At 44.6% G+C, this 15,234-nt stretch overlaps 1 protein-coding gene across 1 annotated transcript in view; it reads right to left on the reverse strand.

The window, feature by feature from the left end:
* The window catches only part of itpr2 (inositol 1,4,5-trisphosphate receptor, type 2), a 189,586-nt gene that overhangs the window by 151,497 nt on the left and 22,855 nt on the right, over nucleotides 1-15,234 (reverse strand). The window contains exons 8-13 of the mRNA XM_039001426.1: nucleotides 11,504-11,650; nucleotides 10,975-11,070; nucleotides 9,066-9,128; nucleotides 6,293-6,444; nucleotides 6,069-6,168; nucleotides 5,709-5,869 (exon numbers count right to left, since the gene is read on the reverse strand). Of these exons, the coding sequence (XP_038857354.1) occupies nucleotides 5,709-5,869; nucleotides 6,069-6,168; nucleotides 6,293-6,444; nucleotides 9,066-9,128; nucleotides 10,975-11,070; nucleotides 11,504-11,650 (719 nt within the window). The remainder of the gene's footprint in view (nucleotides 1-5,708; nucleotides 5,870-6,068; nucleotides 6,169-6,292; nucleotides 6,445-9,065; nucleotides 9,129-10,974; nucleotides 11,071-11,503; nucleotides 11,651-15,234) is intronic.

Raw genomic sequence — 15,234 nt, forward strand, 5'->3', positions numbered from 1 at the left:
ACCTCCTATTGTTCTGAGCAGCGTCCTATACAGGGCTAGACTGTTCTGTACCTCCTATTGTTCTGAGCAGAGTCCTATACAGGGCTAGACTGTTCTGTACCTCCTATCGTTCTGAGCAGCGTCCTATACAGGGCTAGACTGTTCTGTACCTCCTATTGTTCTGAGCAGCGTCCTATACAGGGCTAGACTGTTCTGTACCTCCTATTGTTCTGAGCAGCGTCCTATACAGGGCTAGACTGTTCTGTACCTCCTATTGTTCTGAGCAGAGTCCTATACAGGGCTAGACTGTTCTGTACCTCCTATTGTTGTGAGCAGAGTCCTATACAGGGCTAGACTGTTCTGTACCTCCTATTGTTCTGAGCAGAGTCCTATACAGGGCTAGACTGTTCTGTACCTCCTATTGTTCTGAGCAGCGTCCTATACAGGGCTAGACTGTTCTGTACCTCCTATTGTTCTGAGCAGAGTCCTATACAGGGCTAGACTGTTCTGTACCTCCTATTGTTGTGAGCAGAGTCCTATACAGGGCTAGACTGTTCTGTACCTCCTATTGTTCTGAGCAGAGTCCTATACAGGGCTAGACTGTTCTGTACCTCCTATTGTTGTGAGCAGAGTCCTATACAGGGCTAGACTGTTCTGTACCTCCAATTGTTCTGAGCAGAGTCCTATACAGGGCTAGACTGTTCTGTAACTCCTATTGTTCTGAGCAGCGTCCTATACAGGGCTAGACTGTTCTGTAACTCCTATTGTTCTGAGCAGCGTCCTATACAGGGCTAGACTGTTCTGTACCTCCTATTGTTGTGAGCAGCGTCCTATACAGGGCTAGACTGTTCTGTACCTCCTATTGTTGTGAGCAGAGTCCTATACAGGGCTAGACTGTTCTGCACCTCCTATTGTTGTGAGCAGAGTCCTATACAGGGCTAGACTGTTCTGTAACTCCTATTGTTCTGAGCAGAGTCCTATACAGGGCTAGACTGTTCTGTACCTCCTATTGTTCTGAGCAGAGTCCTATACAGGGCTAGACTGTTCTGTACCTCCTATTGTTGTGAGCAGAGTCCTATACAGGGCTAGACTGTTCTGTACCTCCTATCGTTCTGAGCAGTGTCCTATACAGGGCTAGACTGTTCTGTACCTCCTATTGTTCTGAGCAGCGTCCTATACAGGGCTAGACTGTTCTGTACCTCCTATTGTTCTGAGCAGAGTCCTATACAGGGCTAGACTGTTCTGTAACTCCTATTGTTCTGAGCAGAGTCCTATACAGGGCTAGACTGTTCTGTACCTCCTATTGTTCTGAGCAGAGTCCTATACAGGGCTAGACTGTTCTGTACCTCCTATTGTTCTGAGCAGAGTCCTATACAGGGCTAGACTGTTCTGTACCTCCTATTGTTGTGAGCAGAGTCCTATACAGGGCTAGACTGTTCTGTACCTCCTATTGTTCTGAGCAGCGTCCTATACAGGGCTAGACTGTTCTGTACCTCCTATTGTTCTGAGCAGCGTCCTATACAGGGCTAGACTGTTCTGTACCTCCTATTGTTCTGAGCAGCGTCCTATACAGGGCTAGACTGTTCTGTACCTCCTATTGTTCTGAGCAGCGTCCTATACAGGGCTAGACTGTTCTGCACCTCCTATTGTTGTGAGCAGCGTCCTATACAGGGCTAGACTGTTCTGTACCTCCTATTGTTGTGAGCAGAGTCCTATACAGGGCTAGACTGTTCTGTACCTCCTATTGTTGTGAGCAGAGTCCTATACAGGGCTAGACTGTTCTGTACCTCCTATTGTTGTGAGCAGAGACCTATACAGGGCTAGACTGTTCTGTACCTCCTATTGTTCTGAGCAGAGTCCTATACAGGGCTAGACTGTTCTGTACCTCCTATTGTTCTGAGCAGAGTCCTATACAGGGCTAGACTGTTCTGTACCTCCTATTGTTGTGAGCAGAGTCCTATACAGGGCTAGACTGTTCTGCACCTCCTATTGTTCTGAGCAGAGTCCTATACAGGGCTAGACTGTTCTGTACCTCCTATTGTTCTGAGCAGCGTCCTATACAGGGCTAGACTGTTCTGTACCTCCTATTGTTCTGAGCAGAGTCCTATACAGGGCTAGACTGTTCTGTACCTCCTATCGTTCTGAGCAGCGTCCTATACAGGGCTAGACTGTTCTGTACCTCCTATTGTTCTGAGCAGCGTCCTATACAGGGCTAGACTGTTCTGTACCTCCTATTGTTCTGAGCAGCGTCCTATACAGGGCTAGACTGTTCTGTACCTCCTATTGTTCTGAGCAGAGTCCTATACAGGGCTAGACTGTTCTGCACCTCCTATTGTTGTGAGCAGCGTCCTATACAGGGCTAGACTGTTCTGCACCTCCTATTGTTCTGAGCAGAGTCCTATACAGGGCTAGACTGTTCTGCACCTCCTATTGTTCTGAGCAGCGTCCTATACAGGGCTAGACTGTTCTGTACCTCCTATTGTTCTGAGCAGAGTCCTATACAGGGCTAGACTGTTCTGTACCTCCTATTGTTCTGAGCAGAGTCCTATACAGGGCTAGACTGTTCTGTACCTCCTATTGTTGTGAGCAGAGTCCTATACAGGGCTAGACTGTTCTGTACCTCCTATTGTTCTGAGCAGAGTCCTATACAGGGCTAGACTGTTCTGTACCTCCTATTGTTCTGAGCAGCGTCCTATACAGGGCTAGACTGTTCTGTACCTCCTATTGTTCTGAGCAGAGTCCTATACAGGGCTAGACTGTTCTGTACCTCCTATTGTTGTGAGCAGAGTCCTATACAGGGCTAGACTGTTCTGTACCTCCTATTGTTCTGAGCAGAGTCCTATACAGGGCTAGACTGTTCTGTACCTCCTATTGTTGTGAGCAGAGTCCTATACAGGGCTAGACTGTTCTGTACCTCCTATTGTTCTGAGCAGAGTCCTATACAGGGCTAGACTGTTCTGTAACTCCTATTGTTCTGAGCAGCGTCCTATACAGGGCTAGACTGTTCTGTAACTCCTATTGTTCTGAGCAGCGTCCTATACAGGGCTAGACTGTTCTGTAACTCCTATTGTTCTGAGCAGAGTCCTATACAGGGCTAGACTGTTCTGTACCTCCTATTGTTGTGAGCAGAGTCCTATACAGGGCTAGACTGTTCTGCACCTCCTATTGTTGTGAGCAGAGTCCTATACAGGGCTAGACTGTTCTGTAACTCCTATTGTTCTGAGCAGAGTCCTATACGGGGCTAGACTGTTCTGTACCTCCTATTGTTCTGAGCAGAGTCCTATACAGGGCTAGACTGTTCTGTACCTCCTATTGTTGTGAGCAGAGTCCTATACAGGGCTAGACTGTTCTGTACCTCCTATGGTTCTGAGCAGTGTCCTATACAGGGCTAGACTGTTCTGTACCTCCTATGGTTCTGAGCAGCGTCCTATACAGGGCTAGACTGTTCTGTACCTCCTATTGTTCTGAGCAGAGTCCTATACAGGGCTAGACTGTTCTGTAACTCCTATTGTTCTGAGCAGAGTCCTATACAGGGCTAGACTGTTCTGTACCTCCTATTGTTCTGAGCAGAGTCCTATACAGGGCTAGACTGTTCTGTACCTCCTATTGTTCTGAGCAGAGTCCTATACAGGGCTAGACTGTTCTGTACCTCCTATTGTTGTGAGCAGAGTCCTATACAGGGCTAGACTGTTCTGTACCTCCTATTGTTCTGAGCAGCGTCCTATACAGGGCTAGACTGTTCTGTACCTCCTATTGTTGTGAGCAGAGTCCTATACAGGGCTAGACTGTTCTGTACCTCCTATTGTTCTGAGCAGCGTCCTATACAGGGCTAGACTGTTCTGTACCTCCTATTGTTGTGAGCAGAGTCCTATACAGGGCTAGACTGTTCTGTACCTCCTATTGTTCTGAGCAGAGTCCTATACAGGGCTAGACTGTTCTGTACCTCCTATTGTTCTGAGCAGAGTCCTATACAGGGCTAGACTGTTCTGTACCTCCTATTGTTCTGAGCAGCGTCCTATACAGGGCTAGACTGTTCTGTACCTCCTATTGTTGTGAGTAGTGTCCTATACAGGGCTAGACTGTTCTGTACCTCCTATTGTTCTGAGCAGCGTCCTATACAGGGCTAGACTGTTCTGTACCTCCTATTGTTCTGAGCAGCGTCCTATACAGGGCTAGACTGTTCTGTACCTCCTATTGTTCTGAGCAGCGTCCTATACAGGGCTAGACTGTTCTGTACCTCCTATTGTTGTGAGCAGAGTCCTATACAGGGCTAGACTGTTCTGTACCTCCTATTGTTGTGAGTAGTGTCCTATACAGGGCTAGACTGTTCTGTAACTCCTATTGTTCTGAGCAGAGTCCTATACAGGGCTAGACTGTTCTGTACCTCCTATTGTTGTGAGCAGAGTCCTATACAGGGCTAGACTGTTCTGTACCTCCTATTGTTCTGAGCAGCGTCCTATACAGGGCTAGACTGTTCTGTAACTCCTATTGTTCTGAGCAGAGTCCTATACAGGGCTAGACTGTTCTGTAACTCCTATTGTTCTGAGCAGAGTCCTATACAGGGCTAGACTGTTCTGTAACTCCTATTGTTCTGAGCAGAGTCCTATACAGGGCTAGACTGTTCTGTAACTCCTATTGTTGTGAGCAGAGTCCTATACAGGGCTAGACTGTTCTGCACCTCCTATTGTTGTGAGCAGAGTCCTATACAGGGCTAGACTGTTCTGTAACTCCTATTGTTCTGAGCAGCGTCCTATACAGGGCTAGACTGTTCTGTAACTCCTATTGTTCTGAGCAGCGTCCTATACAGGGCTAGACTGTTCTGTAACTCCTATTGTTCTGAGCAGAGTCCTATACAGGGCTAGACTGTTCTGTACCTCCTATTGTTCTGAGCAGAGTCCTATACAGGGCTAGACTGTTCTGTAACTCCTATTGTTCTGAGCAGCGTCCTATACAGGGCTAGACTGTTCTGTAACTCCTATTGTTCTGAGCAGCGTCCTATACAGGGCTAGACTGTTCTGTAACTCCTATTGTTCTGAGCAGCGTCCTATACAGGGCTAGACTGTTCTGTAACTCCTATTGTTCTGAGCAGAGTCCTATACAGGGCTAGACTGTTCTGTACCTCCTATTGTTCTGAGCAGCGTCCTATACAGGGCTAGACTGTTCTGTACCTCCTATTGTTCTGAGCAGAGTCCTATACAGGGCTAGACTGTTCTGTACCTCCTATTGTTCTGAGCAGAGTCCTATACAGGGCTAGACTGTTCTGTACCTCCTATCGTTCTGAGCAGAGTCCTATACAGGGCTAGACTGTTCTGTACCTCCTATTGTTCTGAGCAGAGTCCTATACAGGGCTAGACTGTTCTGTACCTCCTATTGTTCTGAGCAGAGTCCTATACAGGGCTAGACTGTTCTGTACCTCCTATTGTTCTGAGCAGAGTCCTATACAGGGCTAGACTGTTCTGTACCTCCTATTGTTCTGAGCAGAGTCCTATACAGGGCTAGACTGTTCTGTACCTCCTATTGTTCTGAGCAGAGTCCTATACAGGGCTAGACTGTTCTGTACCTCCTATTGTTCTGAGCAGAGTCCTATACAGGGCTAGACTGTTCTGTAACTCCTATTGTTCTGAGCAGAGTCCTATACAGGGCTAGACTGTTCTGTAACTCCTATTGTTGTGAGCAGCGTCTCCTATCGTTCTGAGCAGCGTCCTATACAGGGCTAGACTGTTCTGTACCTCCTATCGTTCTGAGCAATGTTGCCACACTGCAGCTGCCTCACGGTCGACTCCAGGACCTTGTTGGCATCGTTAGCAAAGTCCAGGTCTCGGACCTCAGACAGGGGCACAGAGACAATGGCAAATGCCTCCTTGTCCTCCTTCGTACGACACGTGCCAATCTGTGGGTAGAGGGCATTCATTATCAGCCTATAGACTCAACCACAATCCTTCCAAACTCCACAACAAACACTATTTCTAATAGTAACTTACAATGGGGAAAGGTTGGGGGGGGGTTGTGACTACATTGTGATAAGTGAGCTTTGATGCACAAAAAAGCAACAATCGTGGAACTGAAACAGCAGGGGGGTAATGTGGGACCTTGAGCATGACGGGGCGCTCCTCCTCAGTGTCGATGGGAAAGTTGGTGCTAGTCACCCAGGTGTTGGTACACAGGTGCCTCAGCCGTACGTACGAGTTCCTGTTGGGAAAGCAAAATAGTGTTTAAAGTTTATTAGGCTGTAATTGAAATCTCTTCCAAGAGTCCTTTAAAAGTGTTCCAAGAGTTTTGGATATCTTAAGTATGTTTCAGGGGTCAATCTGACCTGGGCACCAGACAGTCAGCCCTCTGCAGCGTGGTGGCGTCCAGCTCAAACAGAGAGGCGATGTCGTTGCCATGGGGCACAGACACCAGGGTGTAGGCTATCTTCTCTGCAGCCTGACGCTTCCTCTGGGAGTACACTGTATCCATCTCCGTCTGCAGACAGACAGATAGCACAGACACACACAAGGAGTTGGATACCTAAGTTCTTACAACTAGCATTCTCAATGCTAATATCAACAAGCCTGTGCCACAGATCTACAGCGCTGTAAAAAAAACAAAAACAATGGCAGCTTACGTAATAACAATGAGACAGTGCATGAGGTTTGGACTGCACTGTGTGGATGATGCAGACAGATAATAGGACAGCCCTGAGAGAGTTAACTGCTGCAGCGCGGTCCGCATGTCAATGGGAAGTAGCTCCTCTGAACCGCCCCCCCGTGCCTCCGCACCTCTCCTTCCCTCTGGTGACTCACTCCATCCAGCAGCATATAACAAAAGAGCAGAGCAGACAGCACGTCTGTCTCCCCTCCCTCACCGGGCACCCCCACACCCAGACGTTATGTAAGGAGCCCCCTGAGTGTCTGAGCCGACACGGTGTGTGTGTGTGTGTGTGTGTGTGTGTGCTGCTGCTTGCGGAGGCAGAATACCAATGCAGAAGGTGCAGACAAAAAGTGCAGAAAAAAGCTGTCTGGAAATAAATGTGGTACATTGTGTGTGTGCGCCCATGTGAAAGTGAGTGACCGAGTGAGTGAGAAAAGGTCTAGAGAGAGAGAGAGAAGAGAGAGAGAGAGTTTGGATGCAAGCAGAAGCATCTGTTCTTGCTGGTGAGTGTGAGAGAGGATTGTGTAATAGGACTTGGAGGTGGTGTGAGAGAACAAGGTGGCCCAGTGTTTGACAGTCAAAATCCCTCTTCCACTGGTTAGAAACGCACACGCAAAGTCGCTCTCTTAGCAGTAACACACTGTTTGTAGAGGATTCACAGGTCCCTAAGCTTTTGATCTACCCTTTCTGCAGTACTGTTTGTATTATCTTACCACAGTTTGCATTCAATTTTCTAGGAGAGACCATTGTCATGTGTTGTTCAACTGCTCAAACAAATCTATTGAATGACCTTCATTTATCATTAAGTAAACATCACACATAGCAGAATACTCTGATACAGTGCATTCGGAAGGTATTCAGACCCTTCACTTTTTGCATTTTATTACATTACATTCTAAAAATTGGATAAAAAAAGTTTTTAAAAAATATCCATCTGCACACAATAGCCCATAATCACAAAGCAAAAACAGGTATTCTGACCCTTTACTCAGTACTTTGTTGAAGCACCATTGGCAGCAATTATAGCCTCTAGTCTTCTTGGGTATGACGCTACAAGCTTGGCACACCTGTATTTGGGGAGTTTCTCCCATTCTTCTCTGCAGATCCTCTCAAGCTCTGTCAGGTTGGACAGGGAGTGTTGCTGCACAGCTATTCTCAGGTCTCTACAGGGATGTTTGATCAGGTTCAAGACCAGGCTCTGGCAGGGTCACTCAGAGACTTGTTCCGAAGCCACTCCTGCATTGTCTAGGCTGTGTGCTTTGGGTTGTTGTCCTGTTGGAAGGTGAACCTTCTCCCCAGTCTGAGGTCCAGAGCGCTCTGGAGCACGTTTTCATCAAGGATCTTTCTGTACTTCGCTCCGTTCATCTTTCCCTCGATCCTGACTAGTCTCCCAGTCCCTGCCACTGGAAAAACATCCCCACAGCATGATGCTGCGACCACCATGCTTCACCGTAGGGATGGTACTGGCCAGGTGATGAGCGGTGCCTGTTTTCCTCCAGACGTGACGCTTGGCATTCAGGCCAAAGAGTTCAATCTTGGTTTCATCAGACCAGAGAATCTTGTTTCTCATTGTCTGAGAGTCCTTTAGGTGCCTTTTGGTAAACTCCAAGCGGGCTGTCATGTGCCTTTTACTGAGGAGTGGCTTCTGTCTGGGCACTCTAGCATAAAGGCCTGAATGGTGGAGTGCTGCAGAGATGGTTGTCCTTCTGGAGCTCTGTCAGAGTGACCATCGGGTTCTTGGTCACCTCCTTGACAAAGGACCTTCTCCCCCAATTGCTAATTTTGTCCGGGCGGCCATCTATAGGAAGAGTCTTGGTGGTTCCAAACTTCTTCCATTTAAAGAATGATGGACAACCATCTCTGTAGCACTCCACCATTCAGGCACTGTGTTCTTTGGGACCTTCAATGCTGCGGACATTTTTTGGTACTCTTCCCCAGATCTGTGCCTCAACACAATCCTGTCTCGGAGCTCTACAGACAATTCCTTTGACTTCATAGCTTGGTTTTTGCTCTGACATGCGCTGTCAACTGTGGGACTTTATATAGACAGGAGGGTGTCATTCCAAATCATGTCCAATCAATTGAATTTACCACAGGTGGACTCCAATCAAGTTGTAGAAACATCTCAAGGATGGTCAATGGAAACAGGATGCACCTGAGATCAATTTCAAGTATGATATCAAAGGGTCTGAATACTTACGTAAATATTTAATACATTTGCAACATTTCCTAAAACCTGTTTTTAGTTTGTCATTATGGGGTACTGTGTGTAGATGGATGAGAAAAAAATTATTTAATCAATTTTAGAGCAAGGCTGTAACGTAACAAAATGTGAAAAAAGTCAAGGAGTCTGAATACTTTCCGATTGCACCATATACCATTTTGTTAAAATCAGTGGACCTGAGGTCCAGACTAAGGTCCATCAGACAGAACTATGAAAACATGAATAGTGCATCACTGACCTGACTCACCTCTGCTTTAGAATCCACACTTTCATACCGGAAATCAGGATTCATCTATAGGAAGAAAAGGATTTCAGACCCACACACTGCACACCATTGTCTGACAAACTATTCTACAAGAACATATTGTTGATTGTGACTAAGTGGACCGATTTGATCAACTTCATTATCCCCTTGTGGAAATTCTTCTTGCAGTGCTGTACAACACAACACAGGACATTGCAGAGAGAGGACCATAACAATGGGAACACCACCATCAACAGCACATCTGGAACCTCAACATCTGCTCACCTCTCACTACTAGCCTTATCCCAGATGTATAATGAGACTCGACAGTCGATAACTAGAGGCCTAGCCAAATCACAACTCCTCTGACTACATTTTTCATGCCACACATGAGTACATCAGTAGAGCACAAAGTACACACAGTATTCAGAAAGAGTCTGATATAGGAGAGTAGAAGTGCTGATATAGGATCAGTGTTTACTTTCAGATCATAACGAATAAGATCAGCACCCTCACAGCCTGACCAATGAGAGAACTGACATAAGAGACAGTACATAGACAGCAGTCTAGACAGAGAGTTGCATTGTGGTGTGTCGGCATCTCTCAGATCCATGTGAGGGGCATTATAAACCAGTAGGGACAGGATGTTAACCCGAGTTGTTAACACCCATACACTGGCAATCAGTCAAGTCAGAAAAAATGATCTAATAAGGGTTGGGTAGTGTCGGTCATTTGAATAATTCCACGTATTTAGTCAAATATCTTGTGATGTGATAAGGAAAGCAATGTACATGTGATAAGGAAAGTAATGTACGTGAACAACACCCTGTAATACCGATGAGTCATTCATGGTTAGTCTTTAAATGATCGGTATTCAAATTCAACCACTGACCGAACAGCAAAGTCAAAACACACTGAATAGACAACACAGCTGAACTAATACTGCAAGACATGTAAGCAAAAACACTAACCGTCTGACTGTCAATTGTGTGTGTGTGTGTGTGTGTGTGTGTGTGTGTGTGTGTGTGTGTAGGCTTGGGCAGTATACCTTATACCGGAAAATTTGGAAATAGCCACGGGATGGCTTGTCAAAACCGTCAAAACTATTTCTTTCAAGTTACATTTTTTATTTTATTTATATTTGTAGCTACTTTTAAATGAAATACCTACAGTCAACTTGTGCAATACATTATGAAATAAAAAAATATTGCCTTGTTAATTTCACCTGTCACATAATTTTGCATTCTGAAGCATACAGGTAGTCAGTCCGCAGTCAAGTGATGTTTGTTTACAAGCATACAACGACGAGAGACCGGATCCTTGTGAGTCACTCACTGTTGTGCAGCACGCGTCAGGTGATCTAATTACAGTATGGAATTCACAACTAAATGTTTGCCAGCTAGATGACTTATAACAATTAAGTTAACTGTCTAAAATGTGCTGAATGCTCTGCAGTTGCACATTTGGCTAGATAATTTAGTAGTTAGTTAGCCATGTAGCCAAGTGGTTAGCTTCTTCCAAAATCAAACTTCGCTTGGTAACAGCAGAGAATCCCCTCCTGGATCTAGCCTTACTGTCTAATATTTGTATTGAGCGTACTGTGAGTAGCATTTTTGAGTTCATTGTATAACTTTATGAGCTGGGATGTCTGTTCTGCAAATAGTTCAGGTCAGATTGTATAAACAATTTCACAATGCGTTCTCTATGGGATTTGAGATGTACTTGTTAGTACTGCTAACCTTCGGATTACAGAGGCTCAGTGAGGTTTGAAAAAAAAGAAAAACGACCCTGGTGTTCAGGATGGCACAAGGTTGGCATGAAGGTGACAACCTGGATACCGCCTACGCCTGTGCGTGCATGTGTGCGAGTGAGCGAAGAGAAATGAACAGCCTACCTCTGCAGCCAGGTAGCTTCCAGTGGCCAGGTGTTTGAAGCGAAACAGGCTGTTCCACTGGCCGGCACCCCCTCTGCAGGGGTCGTAGTGCACAACCTACAATGGAGAAACACATTTATTTTTAAACACACAAATCATACCAGAAAGATCCCACAAAGCCACTGACAATGGCCCTTACGGTCATCACTAGTCAGCCAATTCATAACACTATGATGTAGGACTTAATGTATTTGTTCACAAGGTAGATACTCATTTCAAATCTACCTCTGTGGAACTCCCCATTCAAAATAGGTGTTTCTACTCATCAAACCATATCAAGAGCTAAATTCAGAGCAGACAAAGTACTTTTTGCTCAGTCTCAATTCCATGTCCTAAGTATGCACTTGTTCAATTGTCTGATTTAAAAACAAAAGAAATGGTGTAAGAAATATGGTGGAAACTCCCTCTAACCCACACGTGTGGGGAGGAGGGCACTTTTGGAGAAATGGAACAAAATCATTGTGATGCGAACACACAGTGCAGTAGGTACCTCTATTTCCCAGAGTGCTTTGGAGCTGGTGGCGGAGGTGGCAGACTGTCGCAGGGTGGTCCTGAGGAAGATGTGCTGCTGATTCCTGTACTCGTCACATGTCAGGAACTTCTCCTGTTCGGCGTGGAACAGACGCACCACATCACCCTGACCAATAGAGAGACGACAACATGGTTTAGAAACTGAAACATGGTTAAGAAACTGAAAAGAAACACTTCGATTAAATGAACACTTTATTTGAGTGAGTTCTTATAAACTGAGAAAAACATTTTTTATAAATGATGCTATAACAACATTTCTTCTCTTTCTTTAGGGGGCAGATAAGATTTAATATTGCAGATAGTGAACCTTCCATCAAGGTAATTTCTGCATCATTTCCAATCCCCGAAATATGTAAATAAATAAATTATATACATACATACAGTTGAAGTCGGAAGTTTACATACATTTAAACTCAGTTTTTCACAATTCCTGAAATGTAATCCTAGTAAAAATTCCATCTTAGGTCAGTTAGGATCACCACTTTATTTTAAGAATCTGAAATGTCAGAATAATAGTAGAGAGAATTATTTATTTCAGCTTTAATTTCTTTCATCACACTCCCAGTGGTTCAGAAGGTTACATACACTACCAAATACTAATTGTGTGTAACAGTTTAACTTTACGTCCGTCCCCTCGCCCATACCCGGGCGCGAACCAGGGACCCTCTGCACACATCAACAACAGTCACCCATGAAGCATCGTTACCTATGGCTCCACAAAAGCCGCTACTTCAAGGTCTCAAAGCGAGTGACGTAACCGATTGAAACGCTATTAGCGCGCACTACCGCTAACTAGCTAGCCATTTCACATCCGTTACAGTAGCATTGCCTTTAAATTGTTTAACTTGGGTCAAACGTGTTGGGTAGCCTTCCACAAGCTTCCCACAATAAGTTGGGTGAATTTTAACCCATTCCTCCTGACAGAGCTGGTGTAACGGAGTCAGATTTGTAGGCCTCCTTGCTCGCACACGCTTTTTCAGTTCTGCCCACAAATGTTCTATGGGATTGAGGTCAGGGCTTTGTGATGGCCACTCCAATACCTTGACTTTGTTGTCCTTAAGCCATTTTGCCACAACTTTGGAAGTATGCTTGGGGTCGTTGTCCATTTGGAAGACCCATTTGCGACCAAGCTTTAACTTCCTGACTGATGTCTTGAGATGTTGCTTCAATATATTCACATACTTTTCCTTCCTCATGATGCCATCTATTTTGTGAAGTGCACCAGCTCCTCCTGCAGCAAAACACCCACACAACATGATGCTGCCACCCCCATGCTTCACGGTTGAGACGGTGTTCTTCGGCTTGCAAGCCTCCCCCTTTTTCTTCCAAACATGACAATGGTCATTATGGCCAAACAGTTCTATTTTTGTGTCATCAGACCAGAGGACATTTCTCCAAAAAAGTACCATCTTTGTCCCCATGTGCAGTTGCAAACCGTAGTCTGGCTTTTTTATGGCGGTTTTGGAGCAGTGGCTTCTTCCTTGCTGAGCGGCCTATCAGGTTATGTCGATATTGGACTTGTTTTACTGTGGATATAGATACTTTTGTACCCGTTTCCTCCAGCATCTTCACAAGGTCCTTTGCTGTTGTTCTGGGATTGAATTGCACTTTTCGCACCAAAGTACGTTAATCTCTAGGAGACAGAACACGTCACCTTCCTGAGCGGTATGAGGTATGTGGTACCTTCAGGCGTTTGGAAATTGCTCCCAAGGATGAACCAGACTTGTGGAGGTCCACAATTTTTTTTCTGAGGTCTTGGCTAATTTCTTTTGATTTTCCCATGAAATACATCCACAAGTACACCTCCAATTGACTCAAATGATGTCAATTAGCCTATCAGAAGCTTCTAAAGCCATGACATCATTTTCTGCAATTTTCCAAGCTGTTTAAAGGCACAATCAACTTAGTGTATGTAAACTTCTGACCCACTGGAATTGTGATACAGTGAGTTGTAAGTGAAACAATTGTTGGAAATTGTCTGTCTGTAAACAATTGTTGGAAAAAGTACTTGTGTCATGCACAAAGTAGATGTCCTAACCGACTATAGTTTGTTAACAAGACATTTGTGGAGTGGTTGAAAAACGAGTTTTAATGACTCCAACCTAAGTGTATGTAAACTTCTGACTTCAACTGTACACACACACTACCGTTCAAAAGTTTTTCGGTCAACTAGAAATGTCCTTGTTTTTTAAACAAAAGCAGTTTAAAGTCTAAAGAAGGTCAGTTTTATTGCTTCTTTAAATCAGCACTACAGTTTTCAGCTGTGCTAACATCATTTCAAAAGGATTTTCTAATGATCAATTAGACTTTTAAAATTATAAACTTGGATTAGCTAACACAACGTGCCATTGGAACACAGGAGTGATGGTTGCTGATTAATGTAGATATTCCATTAAAAATATGCCGTTTCCAGCCACAATAGTCATTGACATCATTAAAAATGTCTACACTGTATTTCTGATCAATTTTATGTTATTTTAATGGACAAAAAAAGTTGCTTTTCTTTAAAAAACTAGGACATTTCTAAGTGACCCTAAACTTTTGAACAGTAGTGTATATATAAAACATCCTGCTCATCTTAATTTCCATAATTAACCAATAATATTCGTAATAATGTAGGCAGTTCATGCAAAGGATTGTTACCTCTAACCAGGATTGCCATTACGAAAATGTATTTTTTGTCAAGCAATTATTATTTTAGCAAACAATTACTGTGATTCATCCTATATTGTCCCTAACATCTTTACTCCCTAGCAACAGTTGTGGGACACACACACTATCCCTTTCCCCAACAAACAACCATAAACTCAGATCATCAGTTCCCCATCTCTGAGACCAACTCAAGAAAAGACTTGATTTACGACTGCATATACAGTTGTAGCTGTTTGAGAAGGCATGCAAAATAGAGCAAAAACAGAGAGATTTGATGAACCATTGCCAAGTACTAGGTGAAGGAGATCAGATTACACCCCCTTCCCCTGAAACACACATGCTGGTCCCCCGCTGTGACCATTTTCCCCAAGCATCTCTGTGCAGTCAGACCTTTGATTATTTTGTGCCACCAGGGCCACAATAATATGCCCCCTCCCTGATTGTCAGAGTGTGACCCCCTCCCCATGGGTTACAGCAGTGTTGCCAGCATTGCCACTACCTGGGTGGGGGCACCCCACTGGAATCCCCACTGGCTAGATACAAGGTCGTCAAGGTTCTCATTAGCAGCTTTGAGAATTTCCTTGTATCTTATGCTCTCCCTTTAGGGAGCTTTGGCTTTGTAGGACCAACCCTGCCAGGCAGGCTCAGAATCTTGAGGGGGCAGTGCTGCTTTAGTAGATCTCTGACCACATTCATCTTTCTGATTTGGCTGCGTACAAGCTACTTACAGTAGGCCCATAAAACATATAAGGACTCCTCAGTGCATGGGTTGCTCAGTGGGTGTCTAGGGTATAGGGTTGGGGACCATTCCATCATGATAGGGCAATAAATAAATACAATTATAAATATAGTTTATTTTAAAATGTATATCCTATATCTGCACAAAATTAAAAGCCCTCACAACCCCTGCTCACAAACACACCTGGGCTCCGGGATTTGCAACTATTATCCTTTTTCACTCACTAAACTCCACACTTTTCCAAACACAAAAACTCACCCCACCTTCCATCACAATACATCCGCACATACTTCGGAAAG

The sequence above is a fragment of the Salvelinus namaycush genome, chromosome 9 (assembly GCF_016432855.1).
Source record: "Salvelinus namaycush isolate Seneca chromosome 9, SaNama_1.0, whole genome shotgun sequence".
Taxonomy (NCBI): domain Eukaryota; kingdom Metazoa; phylum Chordata; class Actinopteri; order Salmoniformes; family Salmonidae; genus Salvelinus; species Salvelinus namaycush.